Genomic DNA, 17,982 nt, shown 5'->3' with positions numbered 1-17,982 from the left:
GACCTACACTGGAGGTCTGCCCCAGCCTAAGCGTAGGAAAGCTGGGAAACATCTTGCTGAGAAATGATTGTGGTACAGTAGTAGAGTGTTACAGGCATTTTTGGTCACCTAAAGTGTGTCCCTGGATGTAGTACTTACATATTTTTTAACAGAGGCTGGAGCTGAAAATCGAGCTGTCCTTTAGGAATGCAAAGTAGCAGCTTAATTACCAGATTAGTTTCCTTGTGCAGCCCTTTGTAATGACTCGGGGCATTTTTGTGTGTACAAGCTCCTGAATATGATTTAATGTAATGGATTTGTACTGGATTTGCTGTGACACCAGTGTCTCTGCTCTCTGGCAGGGTAAACCCGCTTTGCTGATGGCTGTTGTGCTTTTCCTGCAAGGCAGTAGTTTGGGGTGGCCTGGCTGTGCAGGACCTGTTTCTGGTGGCTTCAAGGTATAACTGTGTATAGAGTGTGTTGGATGACTGTCTAAGTAACAAACTGCTCTTATTCCCAGGCATTAAGCTTCGTCCTTACCAAGTAGAGGGTGTAAATTGGTTGGTGCAGTGCTACGAAGTCCAGCATGGCTGTATCCTGGGCGATGAGATGGGGCTTGGGAAGACTTGCCAGGTGTGTTGCCTTTTTCTTCTTCTGGAAAATGTTTTTTTGCCTGATTTAGCCAAATGTTTCTGCAGAATGAAAACAAAATCAGCCTAATGATTGGTCAGTCAAGCATCCCCATACTGAAGTCCATACTCAAAAAGAGAGCTCGTTGTTTCTTTCATTCTCTAATCACTTGAAACCCCTATTAGGTCCTGAGTGGCACTCCAGAAAGTTTCAAGGTTTTGTAAAAAGCCTCGTGATCACTTTGCATAGACATCCGAAAGTGTAATTGGTAGTGCAGGGAGTTGAAGGGACAGTACAAAGCCATTCAACATGATTTTGGGGTTTGTCAACACGTGGATTAAAATGTCCAGGTGTAAATTTTTCGGGGCCGGGGTTTTTTGTGGTGTGGGGGGTTTTTGTGGTGTTTGTTTTTTTTTTTTTTTGTAAGGTTTTAAATGGATTTCAGTTTTGTTGAGAAATGAATGTTTGTGCTTTGGTTGAGCTGGTGGTGTTCAGTGGGTCTTAAATGAAAAACTGGTCATTATAGAAAGTGATGTATGGTAGATCTTTTGTGTGACTGTGCAGAAAGGTCTTTGGAAAGGGGCTCCAGATATCGAGGTCACATTTTGGGTTCGACACTTTTATGTCATTGATGGTGGATCTCACCTGACACTCTTCTAGCTCTGCTTTGTGCTAGAGAACTTGTGGGAAACAGCTACAACGCTGAAGGGGTAGACAGTTTATGTAGGTTCAGGCTATTTGATGTAACCCTTTTCTTATTAAAAAAAAATATTTTCCTTGCCTTCTAGACTATTTCTCTACTTCTTTATTTGACAAAAAAATTAACGAACACAGAGAGATTTCTGATACTTTGTCCTCTGTCCGTTCTGAGCAACTGGAAGGAGGAACTGGAGAGGTAAGTTTCAACAGTTGTCCAGCTCACCATATTCTTGTACAGCAGATCACACAGATTCTTTTCAAATGGACTCACTCCCACAGTTTTTGTTCTTTCAAATGGGGAAAAAAAAACCCAAAACAAAAAGGGAAACTACCGAAACTACAAATGCAAACACCTCTTGCAGTTACCATGGAGTCATTACAATGCTGCGGTTTACTTGAATTCATCCAACTTACAGTATTGGCTGACTTTCAGTACAAATGCCCCCACTAGTTCCTTGCTTTGTATTGTTTTGTAACCCTCCATGCTCAGCCTCTCTTAGGCAAAATCTGCTGAAGACAGCCAGGATTCTGTGTGATGAAAGGTAAGACCCAAGCTCAGTAGTACCTTTCTTGGCATGCTCCCATGTGCATGCAGAATACATTACATCTGTGCATGCAACCTGTCCTCACTGGGGTGCAGGGCTGTGCTGATGGCACGTTTGCTGTGCCATCATGTAAAATAATTACATTTTTAAGCTGGAGCCCAAACATTCCTTTTAAGAGGAAGGGCAGAAAGTTAAAGATTAGAACAGAAGTTTGTCTATGTGGCTGTGGGGCAGTGCTGTCTCTCAGCATCTGAAGTCGTCCAGGTTACATTCTGACATGGGCTGGCCTGATTTGGATAGACTTGGGGTTGAAATAGTTGGGGGAAAGTCCATCCCTTCATAGATCAGCAGTGAAAGCTGTCTGGGAGGAACATTAGACAAATATCAGTGGTGGGAATAAATGAGGAAGAATTTTATGGTCCCAACTCTTCCTCCATGGAACTGGTTTTAACCGCTTTTTCATACAATCACAGAATCACAGAATGGTTTGGGTTGGAAGGGACCTTAAAGACCATCCAGTTCCAACCCTCCTGCCATGGGCAGGGACACCTTCCACTAGACCAGGTTGCTCAAAGCCTCATCCAGCCTGGCCTTGGACACTTCCAGGGATGGGGCATCCACAGCTTCTCTGGGCAACCTGTCCCACTGCCTCACCACCCTCTCTGGGAATAACTTTTTGATATCCAATCTAAACATCCCCACTTTCAATTTAAACCCGTTCCCCCTTGTCCTGTCACTACAGGCCCTTGTAAAAAGTCCCCCCCAGGTTCCTTGTAGCCCCTTCAGGAACTGGAAGGTGCTATAAGGTCTCCCCGGAGCCTTCTCTTCTCCAGGCTGAACAAGCCCAACTCTCTCAACCTGTCCCCATAGCAGAGGGGCTCCAGCCCTCTGAGCATCTCCGTGGCCTCCTCTGGACTCGTTCTAACCCATCTATATCCTTCTGATGTTGAGGGTTCCACACTCTTTGTCTAAGAGAATAGATTTTTTGAGGCTGTGGCTTGGACATTGTTTGCCTTTATTTTAGCACGATTTAGGCCAATTCTTTCGTCCCAAGTGGGCAAACTGGATTCATTCACCTGCTTCTCATGAGCTTTTTCAGTTCAGGATGTCAGATGGGTCATGAGACTGATTTTCAGTCGTCTGCCTTGGACTTTGTGACCTAGGAGAACACAGTTTATCTGGGGCTTGTCCAAACCAGAACCAGCAGCTGAGGTGCCAACCTGAGATGCAGATTACTCAGGAAGGGTAATTCAGAAGCTGAGATCCAGATTCAGATTCAGAAGCTGAGATCCAACCCCATCTCCCAGGAGGGTAGGGTGTTGGGACAGGAGGCTTTTGCTATCTGTGCAGTATCTGTGTTTGGTAATGGGGTCTGGGGTCATAAACACATGAAAGACTTTGCTTGACTCACTGTTTTTCCTCTCCCTTTCTCTTGACAACAGGTTTGCTCCAGGCCTTTCCTTTGTGACATACATAGGCAGCAAGGAGGAACGATCCAAACTGCAGCAGAACCTGAAAGAGCAATTTCACTTCCACGCGCTCTTGACAACCTATGAGGTACGTAGTGTCCTTGTCACTTGAAAGGAGGGCTCAAGTTTTCCCTCACCATTTCCATTCCTCTGGACCACCCAGCTCATGCCTTGTCCTCGGTGCTCAGCTCTGAACTTCCTCAGTGACTTTCTACTCTGCAGCCCACTTCACCAACTCATCTATCTTGCTGCACTTTTTGTGTCCCTAAGAGAATCTGCTCTAACCCCAGCTTCACCGCGTAGCTGTATCACACCTTGAGTAAAGAAAACAGGCACATGTCCACCCTTAATTTATGCTAAATGGTACTGCAGTGTCTTTGTGTGGTGCCTTGCAGACCTTTCACTTCTAATAGAAGCGTACCCATGGGTGATGTTTATTAAGATTCTATCCATCAGGCAGTGCAAGAGCACTTAGAAAGAGTTTGCCTTTTTTGTGCCCTCCTCACACAACACTCTCATTGCCAGACTGCAAAATGGTGAGGTTCCTGTTACAATGGACAGGACTTTGGGCTGAATCTGATCAGAGTTCTCCTGAGAAGGGCCTGTCCTGCTGTAAATGAAACCAACCAGAACAGGGTTGCCTCCTTGGTCACTGCTTTGGAGTTTGTATGATCTGGTGCTTAAGTATCTGGAGTGGAAAAAGGCCCTTCTATTTCTCTTAGGAGTACGTTTCACTCAGGTGTTACTTCATATCAGCACCACTGCTTTGGAGTTTGTATGATCTGGTGCTTAAGTATCTGGAGTGGAAAAAGGCCCTTCTATTAGGAGTAAGTTTCACTCAGGTGTTACTTCCTATCAGCACTTTGATTTTGTTTTAACGGTCTCTTAACAAACACTTTGACTTGAAATTAGATGAAAAGCATCTCTTGCATCTCCTTTTCTCTTCCTGCCCTTTCCCTTTGCCCTTTTGTTTTCCTTCTCCAAGTAGTTTACTGTCTCTTCCCACTGAGAGCTGTGTGACCTGTGCTGGCTGCTCTGAACCTGAATCATTCTCCACATTGCACAAGCAGGAGTGGGTAGCAGTGATAACCCTTGTCCTGCACGTGATAAACGGAGGTGCTCCTACTGAAGCAAGTCCACGGAAGCCATCGGCTGTATTGAGATACTCACTTAGGATTTTTCTTGTCTCTGTTGCTTTTGATGATAAACTTCTCTGCTTCATAAGGTTTTCTCTTGAATGACCTGGTTTCTCGTCCTCTGAATCTGAAGTTGGGGAAGCAATGTCTACATTTTAGGATACTATCAGGTCATTGTCATAGCTTAGATTAATCCACTGAAGCATATATTTGGCTAGAGTGAAAAAGATGGTGATGCTGAAGGTGTGTGGTGCTTCTTACTGCGTGAGAAAGGGATGAAAAACTTTACAGAGGTGAAGAGCATTTATGGTTTGTGTAAATTTTCATTAATTCTCTGAGGTTCTGCTGCTGGTGTTTTGCCAGACACGAGTTAAAACATAGGCTCAAACCAGCTTGTGGCTAACAGTAGCTGTCGTGTTACTTTACTGAAGCAGGGAGTGGCTTCATTCCACTCTCTTCTATTCCACCATGGTTTGCAGGTAGACAAAAAGATGTTCCATGTCTTTACCGGTGTATTAAGTCACAAATCATGGTTCATTTCTCTTCATTGCAGATTTGTCTGAAAGATGCAGCATTTCTAAAACTGTGAGTCTGGTTTCAGTTTTTTTTCAAATTTAATTCTGCCTGTCTGTGAGCGATTTCGTAAGCGTATGTTTGATGCCATGCTTGTGTCGCAGGAGCCAAGGATGTTCTTTGCTTGTGATTAGAGCTTGGCCTGTACCAACCTTCAGTGAAGAATCTTTAATGTAAATTACTAAGATGTATTGTCAACTTCAACTGGGGACTGTTTTCAACCCAGTTGAAGCCACATAGTGGCTTCTAAGAGTATACAAAATAGCAGTCCAGGAGATTGGTATTTAGAACAGAGGAGGATCTTCACAAAGCTTCAGATTATAAAGGTATTAGAGGCAGAATTTGCTGAAATTGCACTGAACTGTGGTGATCACGTGCTGATACCATACCCTGAGGTTTATTGCCTCCTGCCACCAGTCAGAACTGTGGAGGGTTTTTGGAGCATTATCCTCTCTAGGAAGGCTGATGATACAGCTGAAGTTCAGCCTGTAGGAAGTATTGTCATGGCCACGCAGGGTTTTACAGAAGCCTGCACTTGAAATGGGGAGGAATTCCATATTTTTTAGCAATATCACTGATGCCTTGCGGTAGTGCTAAGTGCTGTGACAAATGCGGGGGCAGCCATACATCATGAGTGGCTCATGATCTTTGTAGAAGCAGAAACCCAGAGGCCCCCACTGACACAGTTTTGGATCTCCCAGGACTGGTCACGCCCACGATGGGCACCCTGTTGTCCTGCCGTAGAGCACCCGCCCTTGGCTGCTGGTGGACACAGCAGGTTGTGCTGGATGGACGCACCGTGGTAGAAGCCAGGCCTTACGAAAGGTAGCCGTGGCCATACTGCCCTTACAGTTCCATATCACGTCCTGCACTGCTGCCTATGATTCTGCTCATTTTGCAGCTTAGCCCTGGGATGTAGTACCCAGGGAGAGCAAGTAACTCGCCCTAGTATCGCAGAAGTGTCTGCTCCAGTGCAATTTCCTACTTCTAAAGCTAGCACACAACCTCACTGTCCCGGCAGTGGAGAACCACTCTTAAATAGCAAAGAAGGGAATCGAGGGACACAGAAGAGCTGTGGGGAAAATGTAGGTCCCTGTGATTCCAGCCCTTGTGTTCCACTGGGAAGAGAAGCGGGTGGGTAAGTAAAGCTGGATGGTCACGCTTTCCCTCCCCTGATCTAGCCATCAGCCTGACTTTATGTGGAAACCACACTGTGATGTGGAAGTTGAAACCCCAGTGATAAGCAGGTACAAACACTAAGAGTTGAAAAGGTCTGGGGCTTGTATTAAGCGTGTTGGATCTATGAGGTCACCGGTGATTCTGCAGCCTGCTTGATGAGACACTGCATACAGCTGTATCAAGCCCAGAACAAGCTGAAGCTGCTGTCTTGGGGGGTTTGCAAAAACCTTGTAGTCACTCTGCCATCACTACCTGATCATAGTTGTTGAGTGTTTGCGCAAGGGCCGAGTTTCACATCTCTCTTGTTCCAGATTGTGGACCTCCTTCAACCTTTGACTTATTTGGGCTTAAGTTATTTTCTGCGTAGAAACGGGTGTGGGAAGGGAAGCAACAAAGTCAAGGGAATTTGCTTAGTTTTGATTTCAGAAAAACTCATCCAGGCTATAGTTAAGAAGCTGCGTTGGCTCTTGAAAATCAGTGCTGGTGAATTCTTCCCCCCTGATTGTGATGTTTGCTTGTGGTTCATGGGGTGGGACCATCTCAAGTTCAGCCAAGCAGAGCCACACTTACTTCAGTCTTTTTGTAGTGTCAAGAATACATTGTCTGCCCCTAACTGAAGGTGCTGGTTTTTTCAGCTTTAACTGGGCTGCCTTGGTTGTAGATGAAGCTCACAGACTGAAAAACCAAAGTTCGGTGCTTTACAAGATGCTGTCTGAGGTAAGTTAACTCATCGACCTTTTAGCGTCTAACGCCTTTTTTCTCTTCAGTACAGCTCACAGATCCTCTGTTCCTCTGAGCATGTGGAAAGCTCTGGGCCACGACCAGTGTCCATCAGAGCTGGTGAACGTATTCCCATATTCAGTGGCAGACAGAGGCCTGTCTTGTTAGTTTTGCGTGGAGGTGGGCAGTATTTGGAGCTTGTCTCTCATTTGGACTCGTGTTTGGGCTTGACACCTTGGAGCAATTTGAGAGACCAAAAACCATACAGCAGCCAGATGTACCGCTGAACCACAGCTGTGCTCCTGAAGTAGTAATCTGGCTGACCTGAGACAATATAAAGTGACAAGAGGCTGTCTCCAGTTCTGGGAGGCTGAAGGAACCCTTGCCTAGTTCGTGGGACCTTGGGTCATGAACTATTGACTTCCACTGTCCTGTTTAATGGAGCCACCCTTTTTTATTGAAATCTGTAGAATTGCTACAGGGTGCTCCCAAAGCACCCTGCCAGACTACAGTGAACGCCTGAGCGAAGGATACGCTTCCTGTTGTGGCAGTGAAACGTAGGCATTAGGTCTGGGCTGGCATCAGCAACAATCATCTACAGTATCTTGTAAAATAATTTTTAATTAAATTCCTGAAAGTCATGTATCTTCTGAACATACTGTCCATGGTGTCTGTATTGCAGGAGCTTTGGTTTTAGTCACAAAGGAAGAGGTATGATTTACCTTAGCTCTCCTCCTCACCGTTTGGTGGAGCTGTTTGACACCACCCCTTAGTTTGGCAGGCACTTGCAGCATTCTGCAGGCAGTTCTGTGCCACCTGATACCTTTCAGTTAAGACTGGCATGGGTGGAGTTGTATATTAAGTAACTTTTCATTCCAGGTATTTTCTCCTAATAATTTTATTTTGTTGCTGGTTCTTTCAGTTCTCAGTAGGCTTCAGCCTGCTCCTCACAGGCACTCCAATCCAGAACAGCCTCCAGGAACTGTACTCCTTACTCAGCCTTATTGAGCCTGATATCTTTCCTGGGGAACAAGTGAAAGAGTTTGTTGAGTATTACCAAGCGATTGAAAAGGAGAGTGAGCCAGGTCAGTAATAAACACTGTTGTACTTGAATCTAATCAGCTGTTATCTTGACAAGAAGCAGATATGTTTTCCTCCCTTTATTTGCCTTTTTTAATTATTTTTTTATGCTGACCGGCTTTAAAACTGCTCTTGTGAGACCCCACCTGGAGTGCTGTGTCCAGCTGTGGAGCCCTCAACATCAGAAGGATATAGACGGGTTGGAACGAGTCCAGAGGAGGCCACAGAGATGCTCCGAGGGCTGGAGCCCCTCTGCTATGGGGACAGGCTGGGAGAGTTGGGCTTGTTCAGCCTGGAGAAGAGAAGGCTCCGGGGAGACCTTATAGCACCTTCCAGTGCCTGAAGGGGCTACAAGGAAGCTGGGGGGGGCTTTTTACAAGGGGCTGTAGTGACAGGACAAGGGGTAATGGGTTTAAATTGAAAGGGGGGAGGTTTAGACTGGATATCAGGAAGAAATTCTCCATGGAGAGGGTGGTGAGGCACTGGGACAGGTTCCCCAGAGAAGCTGTGGATGCCCTATCCCTGGAAGTGTCCAAGGCCAGGCTGGATGAGGCTTGGCGCAACCTGGTCTAGTGGAAGGTGTCCCTGCCCATGGCAGGGGGGTGGAACTGGATGGGCTTTAAGGTCCCTTCCCACCCAAACCGTTCTGTGATTCTATGAAAACAAAGCCACTAAAAGTAATGATTACTTAACTTAATGTAGCTCTTACTATTTCAGGTGTGCAGCTGTTTTGGTTTCTCTGTAAAATTGGGCTTGAATCGTTTCACTAATAGATGTCAAGTTCCTGATGTATTTATTTTGAAAATATAGCTGTGAAGATACTGTATAAATTCCTGACATTTAATGCAATATTCCCCCCTTTTTGTCTTTTTTTTTCTTTTTTCTCCTGCTTCTGCATAGCCAAAGAATTACACAACCTTCTGCAGCCATTTTTGCTTCGAAGAGTCAAGTCTGAGGTGGCGGCAGAGCTGCCAAAGAAGGTGGAAGTGGTTCTGTACCATGGAATGTCAGCTCTGCAAAGGAAATACTACAAGGCCATTTTGACAAAAGACCTAGGTAACTGAGGGATTTGAACCCCAAAGCTAATTTTATACCCAAATGAATTCCCGTTGTAAATCTGTGCTCTGCTGCAGTGAAGGAGAAGACACTTTGGCCTGCAGAATGAATATAGAATGAACATGCCAAATTCAGTGCTTTGGGCTGATTGATTTGTGGGTTCAGTTGTGAGAAGAGACACATGAATCTAAAGCTGAGCTTTTGCAGAGCTGGGGAGGGTCAGCTTCAGGATTCTGCTTTGGGCCATCCCATAATTAAAGATACTTATCAGCAGGTAAGCCTGCTCCCGTCCCATGTTTTTGTGTTCAGACAAAAGGGTGGTACGGAAAATTGTGAATCTGTGGAGCTCTACAAATTTTCCAACAGTAGTATAGATGCCAGACCACAAATTTAAATGTACGGGATGTAGGGGTGAGTTTCTTAGGAAACCGCAGGGCCATACAGACGATGCAGCCACAGGCTTTTACCAAAAGAGCTCACTCCTTGTCACTTCATATATCAACTGTCACAAAGCATCCTGAGGAATGAGAAAGTGTTTGCTTCTCCCTGAACTCCTCCCCTTCCAGCTGTGCATACCACATCGCATGGCTTGCCGGTGCTTAGGTGTAAACTGGGGGGATGGAGACCCTTTGTTCTCCCAGGGCTGGTGCCTGGTGCATCAGGGAGCCAGTAGCACTTCGCATGCACATCACCAGCCAGGCTGAACCTTCTTCTGAAGTCAGCATATGTGCACATACCTTCTTTGTCTCCTCGCAAAAACACAACCCCCCTTAGCTCCCCAGTTGCCCAGTAGATCTTGACTCTGCTGTATTACTTCTTTTGCTGGAAAATTCAGATGAACTGCACCAAATGTCTTTCACTATTTGTGATGATTTCTTGATCTATAATTCACTCTTAGAATAATGACAGTGACCCTTTCCAGGGAGTCCAGAACATTCCAGAAAGTTTGATGAGGCAGAGTAAATTTCAGCAGGGTCTTTTTCTAAAGGCTTATCCAAAAAAAAATGAGGGAAATTTAGTTTCATCTATGCAAACAGATGTATTAGCCTTGAGATTGAAATCCAGACGCAGATGTGATATGCAGAGAGAGATACTCCGGTGCTGAAGCTCTGCAGAGCAGCGATGGGTGCCCAGACGTTCCCAGTCACACCCGTTGATGGAGCGTGGGTTTTCCTGCTCAGTTCCTTTTCTGTGCTCTTTGTTCCAGATGCATTTGAAAGTGAGACAGGAAGAAAGGTTACACTTCAGAATGTCTTAATTCAGCTTCGGAAGTGTGTTGCCCACCCATACCTTTTCAATGGTAAGAGAGCACTCCTCTCTCTTGGAATAGAAGTTTCTTGATTTACTCATTGGTTTTCTGTTACTGCTTGGCAGAGTAATGCTTGGAAGCAGCAAGTAATAAGCAGTGCTGTACTTGAATCAGAACCAACTGTGAGTTTGTGACCAGTTCCAACATACGACAGTTCATCAGTAATGAGGAATAAAGTGGGGAATGGTGTGAAGCCCGAGTTTCTTGCTGCAGCTCTCCGCTTGCTTTCTGATCAGTGCTCCTGCTCTCACCTAAACAGTGAAATCACAATGCTTTGTGAACTACTGAGGATGCTCTTCAGAGGCAGAGAAGAGCCATCAGTTCTCAAGCACGCATCATGGGGGTCCGCTTGGCAGTAGTTGGCAGCGCAGACACACCGAGGTTGACCATTGGGTTGTGACTTGCACAGTATTAGGTCTGCTCCTGAAACTCCTTTCTGTTCCAGGTGTTGAGCCAGAACCCTTTGAAATTGGAGAGCACATTGTTGAAGCCAGTGGCAAGCTGTGTTTGTTGGACAAACTCCTTTCATTCTTGTACGCTGGGTATGTGTGCTGGGCTGAGGAAGTGAAGGTGGGGTTGGCACAGGGAGAAGAGGTAAACTGGGAAGGCAAACGGCCTTATTTAGCCATAGACTGAGCAGAGAGTCGTCACAAAGCAAGCACTGCCCTGTTTAGTGCATGTTAGTGACTACCTGGAAGAAGTCGTTTCAGTGGAAAGAGCTGCGTTAGAGATAGAGGAACCTCAAAGATTTTTGTAGCTTGCCGTTAAACATCACTCAAAACACTAACTCTCTCACGTACTCTTATATTTGCCATGTTTGGGAATCTGGGAGAACAACCACCTGACACAGTATTCAGCATCTCTGGTCTGACTGTGGGTTTCCTGAGAGTAGTTTCCAGTGCAACAGTTTAGTTACTTTGTGCTACCATGCCTGTGTTAGCCCGGAAGTCAGGATGCATAGCAAATGTGACAAATTTGGCTGGATCGAAACCCAAGAATAAGCTGAAACTTCAGCTTTGGGAACGGCACTCAGAACTGGTGCTGGGCTCCAGTGACTCCAGAACCTGGAACCCCAGGAGCTTGGGTATTTCCCTCCAGCTCTCAGACGGGAGGCACATCAGATGGCAGTTTGTGTTCTCGTGGGGTCTGTGGAGCAGTGCCTCCTGCATGACACAGATTCTGCCTTCTCTCTTGATCGGGCTGCAATTTCCCTTTGATTACATCTAAAGGACAGAGCTTCCACAGACCTTGGGAAGTTCTGATGTGGTTGTGGAGGTCTGTCCTGCTGTATAGCACCTTGTGAGTGGGCAGAGTTCGATCTTTTGAGAGTCATTTGCTGGAGGAGGAAACACTCTACTGTCACAGAGATGCTGGTACTGCATTTTCCCAGCATTTAAGGTACTTGGTGTGTGATTTGAGAGCAGTCTGGTCTGGCAGCTGGTGCGGGGAGGAAGACCTGGTGATGCTAGGCTGAAGCTGAGGATCCTTTTAGGCAGGCTCCTTTGGATCTTCACCAGGCTGCATCCAGCCAGCAGCAGAGCTGTGCCACAGCCTCATTACCTCTCTGCCACTCCACACTTCAGACGTGGCAGCTGATGACGATAGATGAGGCTGACTGGTTGCATCTGGATGTGGGGCTGAACCTGTGAGGGAAAGGGCCGTGACTGTGAGGGTAGTGTACAGGGGTGATGAGGCCCTGCAGTGTAACAGTGGCTGGGTGAGCTATTGCAGCCCCTCTGCCACTCCCTGCAATGCTGTCGCAGTATGTCAAGGCTCATAGTGTCTCATGTTCTTCTTCCAGCGGCCACCGTGTCTTGCTCTTTTCTCAGATGACTCAACTGCTTGATATCCTGCAAGACTACTTGGACTATAGAGGTATGTTCTGCACACTTTGGCAGCAGAGGGCTTATCGTAGTGCTCTTTGCCATGTAGGTTGTTCTTCTGATTTTGGTTGATCTGCCTGGGATGGAGAAGGGACTGTGGTGGGGATTTATTGCTGCACAGGAGATAAAACCAATATGGTTGCAGGGGCATTGTGAGTTGTAGGGTCTTGAGTTCAGCTCTTCACCTGCCTGAAATGAGCTAGCACTTAAATGTTGTCCTTCCAAGTAGTTTCAGCTTTGGTTCCACGATAAAATGGAGTGAACAGATGGCGGGGCAGCAATGTTTCATTCTGTCCCTGTGTTCAGCTATGTACCTGAGTCCTGAAGTAATTGCACTGAAGACCGCAGGCTTCCTCTAGATTCACTTTGTCCAGCACAAAACGCCAATTGGGCCACATTCATACCAGGAAATTATTTTTTGATGAAAAAGGTTGTTGGCAGTGGGGCCCCAACATGTCTGCGAAGGCAGGTTGGATCAGACCGCTTTTGGCAAGGTTACCAAAGTGTTCTGGGGACATTTTCTTTTGTTTCAATCCACATGGCTCCATGCCTACTTAGGATTTCCCATGAAAGAGGCTTTTGTTTGGTGTTTATGGCTTTGGACAACTAATAACGCAGGATAAAGCCAAATGTAGAGCCATATCCCATACTGCTTGCTCACAGGAAAGCACACACTGAGGGCCGTGGGAGTTTGCATACGGAGGATCCAGTGGCTGCTGGCATGTTTGGTGGGGCCAACAGCCAGCACAGCAGAGTCTGAAATGGGATTGTGTGCTAACGTTCTTTTACGTGGGCTCTGAATTTTCCTGTTGTGTTTCCAAAGCCATAAATGAAACTCTAGGAGTCTCTGCTTCAGAGTCAGATAAATCACTCTGCCAACAGGCAGTCTGGAAGTCAGGGTTGCCACTTCATACAAGGTTTAACTGGGAAAGGAGGGAGTTGAGGGCAGTGAAATGAGAATCAAGGCAGGAGGATTTGGGATAAAAACAGATGCAGGTCAGCAGTGAGACGATAAGAGGGTGAGGTAAGAGGGTAAGAGGATAGGCAGAATCTCAGAAACATGCATGTTGTTTGTTTGAAAAGGCTACAGCTACGAGCGGCTGGATGGTTCTGTTAGGGGTGAAGAGAGACACCTTGCCATTAAGAACTTTGGTCAACAGCTTTTTTTCTGAGCACCAGAGCAGGTAAGTAAGGAAAGGAGAAACAACCCATCGTGCTTCTGCACTCTTCTTTTGCTCTCTCTGGCCAGATTTCAGGGAGTTCTTAATCCTGCAGAGCCTGTTCGTGCAGGGGAATTTTGAGGGAGAGAAGACACATCCTGAACTTGGGTCTCTCAGCTAGGACATCTGGTTTCTGTGCTTTCCTCTCGGCGGCTGATGCCAAGATACTTTTCATATTGCAGCCACTTGAGTTACTTTTTTTATTCCAAGTCCCATAATGCCTGTCCCTGTGCCAGGCTGAGCTTAAGGCATCTCACTAGCATTTCATTTCTGCAAGGAACAGACTTCAGGCAGGAACAGACTTCCTTTAAGTAAGCTGGTGGGATTGCTTCTCAACTTCACCGAGCATGGACATGCTCTGTAGCTGGCAGGCAGACCCAAATGAGAACCTTTCACCGTGCTGAGGCTGCAGAGGACACCATGGGACTGCCATCTGTGCTTCTTCCCCTCATGGCTCCTCAGGCAGATCTGCGTCTTCTACACACTCTCAAAGCTCCCTGTCTCTCTATTCAAGCAATCAACGCTGCTTGCTCTCAAGCATCAAGCTTGAACTGAGTTTTCCCTGGGCCTTCTGGTCAGACTTCCCTGGATGAGCCAGGCCCCAGTCATACTGCTGCACATTGTGGGGAGTATGTAGGGAGGCTGGGGAGAAGCACCTAATGCTGGATGGTAGGAGTTAGTGTGTCTCTTGCCACAGGGCCTGAACTCCCCCTGCCCACGTTGGCCAGACTTGGTTTTTACTGCACGTGGCTGTGTCTGGCCAAAACATCCTGTATTCGGCTGGGAACAGCTGCACTATTTCCATCACTGTTACGGACAGAGATTTTCGGGTGCACGACTGTCTCCACATGCAGGGATGTTCTGGTTGCTGTGGAGAGGTGCTTGGCATGAGCTGGCAGAAATGTAAGGCAGCAGGCTCCTCCCTCTCTAACTACAGTATGTAGTGACAATAATGGGCATTAAAAATATATATAATTAACTGGGTTGGGTTTTTTCCTTTTCATTCCATGAGAGCCCAAACTCTAACCTCAAAAACTGGTAAGTCGTATAAATAAACACCAAGGTTCTGGTTACTGTATAGTTGGGCCTGATGTTTTCCACCGTTGCAGCGGTGTATTTACCTGTTGCTTCTGTGCCGCAGCCAGGTCACGGCTCGGGCAGTCTCCTGTAGCCTCAGTGAAGCCAGCCCTTGCTGGGTTAATCTGCCTGCCAGCTCAGGAGCGTGCCTGTGCTCATCACGCTTAACCACCAGTCCGCTTTGCGTTGGGTCACTTGTACACGGCGTTTTTGGACTATGTGGCACAGTACAGCTTGGGTTTGGGCTGTCGCAGAAAGGTGGAAGCTGGAAATGGAAGGCTTGCACATCTTTTTAGATCCTTCTGAAGCTTAGATTTGGGGTTGAGAGTTGGGTTGAACTAGGTACAGTTGATCAGATCTGCCCTGCCTAGCATAAATTCTCTAGCTCCCCTGTTATTTTCTGCTGGTGTCATATTCCGTGACCTTCTCTGTTTGTAGGTGGAGTTGGCATGAACCTGACGGCAGCAGATACAGTTATTTTTACTGATAGTGATTTTAACCCGCAAAATGACTTGCAAGCAATAGCAAGAGCTCACCGGATTGGGCAGCACAAGTGAGAAACGTTGCTACTTGGGGTTTGGTTGCTGACTCTCGTGGTCTCTCGGTGTTGCTTTCCCTGTCCATAGGCAGTGGGAGGTTAAAATACGATGGACTGAAGATCAAAGCAGGAGAGCAGAGAGGATTTTGTGTCTTCCTTTTTCTGTTGCAGCCTCACGCAGTATTGTCCTCATCATGTGTCCTGGGTGGGAGCTTTGTAGGTGTGGAGTAGGAGAGGGAATCGGGAGGTGTGCCTGCCCTTTGCAGTGAGCATTTCTTCTGTGGCAAGAGGCAATCGTATCAACATCTCACATCTGCTGACTCTGTTGATTTTGTTCTTGCCTTTTTTCCCCTACCAAAGCAGAGGGTGAGGGGATGGGGCGCCATGCCAGGAAGCAGCTTTAGCGCACCTCAAAAAAAGTAAATAATATGAATTTTCTTTAACTTTTCAAGGCCTGTAAAAATCATCCGCTTGATTGGGCGAGATACAGTTGAAGAAATAATCTACCGAAGAGCTGCTTCTAAGCTCCGGCTGACAAATGCCATTGTGGAAGGGGGGCAGTTTGCTCTGGGAGTCCCCAGGCCTCAGGAAGCAGCGGAATTGCAGGTAAAATACAGCTATATCCTCACAGTTTGACTCCAGTAATGTCTTCAGAAATGTCCTGGAGTGTTTCTGTTATTTATGTCTGGTATGAACCTAGCCAAAAACTTACGTTGTGGGGGAGATGTACACTGATGTGACAGCTTCTGCATGTCTCAGGAACCAAAACGGCATCCCAGGCCCAGACAGGATCTGATGTTTGAAGACAGTTCTTACAATCTTTAGGCATATCCATTGTTGAAAAAGGGTGTGTTTTCTTGGAGAAGAGGGGAAGTCAGAACCTCTCCTCGTTTTACTTGTTTATTTTTAATTATCACAGGTCTAAAGTGGAAGCTGACTCATTGTTTCTAGAACTAATCTGTCTCTGGTGCTTTTCTCTCACAAACAGAGCTGATGATAAGTACTTACTCAGCTTTTGGTTGCTAGTCTGAAACTCGGTCAACCTTCTGTTGACGACTTGGCAAATTTAGTGTCTTGGAAGTCAGGGCAGGATTTATAATTCTGAGCTGAAAGCTGAGGTTCTAAAGTGGAAGCTGACTCATTGTTTCTAGAACTAATCTGTCTCTGGTGCTTTTCTCTCACAAACAGAGCTGATGATAAGTACTTACTCAGCTTTTGGTTGCTAGTCTGAAACTCGGTCAACCTTCTGTTGACGACTTGGCAAATTTAGTGTCTTGGAAGTCAGGGCAGGATTTATAATTCTGACCTGAAAGCTGAGGTGTGTGCTCAGACCTTGGGTTGAAAAGCCCAAGCAAGATGACCTTTAGGGGAATATATCCCCTGTGTGCAGCTAGATCTGGGAGAGGTTTGGAATTAGTCTGTCCTTTCCCCCGCCCCATCAGCATGTATCTCAGCAATTATAGTTTCCATGGGAAAAGTGGAACTGAGCCCATAGGAAATTCCGTGCAGCTATTTTTCTCCCCATGGATTTCTGTGGTATTTAAGCTTTTGTTTTAAAGGAGTTGGGGGCAAAAACAAGCCTGGTCTTTCTGGCTATGGGGAAGGCTGCTGTAATGCAGTCGGTACAATGCTGTTTCGTCATTTAGCCCCAAAGAAAAATGATGGTTCAGTTCTGGATGAGTTAAGTTGTAAGGAGATATGTTGTAGGGCCCGGTCCCTTTAGGTGTTGGGAGAACTAAGCATGTTAAAGCATAAGTATTTGACAGGTAGCATTAAGGCCTAGATTTCTCCACTTCTACATCCTTTGCATTTAAGCCTGAGAAGCTCAAGACACTGGGATTGGCCTGGAATTAGGCAATATTAATACTGAACTTCCCCTTCTCTTTGTTAAAGCTGAGTGAAATCTTGAAATTTGGCTTGGATAAATTGCTGTCCTCTGAGGGGAGTACGATACGGGATGTGGAGCTAGAAAAAATCCTCGGAGAGACAAAAGGAGGCAAGTGGGTAATGGACGCTGCGCTGCCACATGAAGATGAGAGTGAAGAGGAGGATACAGAGAGTAAGCTAAGAATCTAAATACCTGTGAAACACGTGACTTTTGGGTGCTGGTAGAGAAGGCTTTCCAGGAAAGGGTGGCAGTTTTCAGGCAAGAAGAAGGAAAGTGGATTTGTAATTAAATAAGTGACTTGGATTTTGTTTGCGGCCTATCCACAAACTTTATTTCTGAGCCTTTATCGGTATTTTTCTTCTTCTGTGTCCTTATTTGCCTATTTGTAAGATAATGGTAGCAATACTTGCCTGGTTTTGGTGGCTGAGGGTCTGAATTCCTTCATGTGCTTCAAGTATTTCGAGACCTCAGATGAAATTTGTGAGAAAAGGGGAAATATCCAAGTCGCAGAGGCTGTTTTCGCCACAGAGAGCCATTGAGATACAGCTGTGGTTTTAGGGATACAGCAGTAACTTAAGGAAAGGCTGTATAGCAGGTGTTTTGTATTTATCTCCAGCCAAAAGATTATTGGCCAAAAAAAAAATCACAGGTTGAAATAACCTTAAAAAATTTCCAAACTGTGGGATAAGAAACGCAGAGTTGTGGAGTCTAAACGACCAGAACAAACCTGCTCTGTCTCCAGTACTCTGCCTTCCAGTCGAAATGTCACACAATTGTGGTTGGTTTTTCATGGCTTGGTACGATATGAGAATGTCATATCGTTACAAGGATGTTTTTCCTCTTCTGATGTCCTGGTGAGAAAGGCTGAATGTCTGTTTTGAGTACACAGTAGCACTTAACTATAGACCTGTAACTGGAGCAGAAATAGGGCCCTGTGGGTTAGGTATTGTCTGTCCTGCAGCTCTTGCTGGCAACGAGTAATTATTTGCTGACACTTGGCG

At 46.1% G+C, this 17,982-nt stretch overlaps 1 protein-coding gene across 1 annotated transcript in view; it reads left to right on the top strand.

The window, feature by feature from the left end:
* Positions 1 to 588: 588 nt before the first annotated feature.
* The window catches only part of CHD1L (chromodomain helicase DNA binding protein 1-like), a 22,901-nt gene continuing 5,507 nt past the window's right edge, over positions 589 to 17,982 (top strand). Inside the window, exons 1-13 of the mRNA XM_010156957.1 lie at positions 589 to 612; positions 1,398 to 1,504; positions 3,296 to 3,410; positions 5,012 to 5,043; positions 6,846 to 6,927; positions 7,853 to 8,015; positions 8,911 to 9,066; positions 10,274 to 10,366; positions 10,821 to 10,917; positions 12,177 to 12,250; positions 14,994 to 15,108; positions 15,546 to 15,699; positions 16,987 to 17,152. Of these exons, the coding sequence (XP_010155259.1) occupies positions 589 to 612; positions 1,398 to 1,504; positions 3,296 to 3,410; positions 5,012 to 5,043; positions 6,846 to 6,927; positions 7,853 to 8,015; positions 8,911 to 9,066; positions 10,274 to 10,366; positions 10,821 to 10,917; positions 12,177 to 12,250; positions 14,994 to 15,108; positions 15,546 to 15,699; positions 16,987 to 17,152 (1,378 nt within the window). The remainder of the gene's footprint in view (positions 613 to 1,397; positions 1,505 to 3,295; positions 3,411 to 5,011; positions 5,044 to 6,845; positions 6,928 to 7,852; positions 8,016 to 8,910; positions 9,067 to 10,273; positions 10,367 to 10,820; positions 10,918 to 12,176; positions 12,251 to 14,993; positions 15,109 to 15,545; positions 15,700 to 16,986; positions 17,153 to 17,982) is intronic.

Source organism: Eurypyga helias, unplaced genomic scaffold (genome assembly GCF_000690775.1).
Source record: "Eurypyga helias isolate BGI_N326 unplaced genomic scaffold, ASM69077v1 scaffold4798, whole genome shotgun sequence".
Classification (NCBI taxonomy): Eukaryota; Metazoa; Chordata; class Aves; order Eurypygiformes; family Eurypygidae; genus Eurypyga; species Eurypyga helias.
Note: the sequence above shows the minus strand (reverse complement) of the source record. Positions and strands in the feature narration are given on the sequence as shown.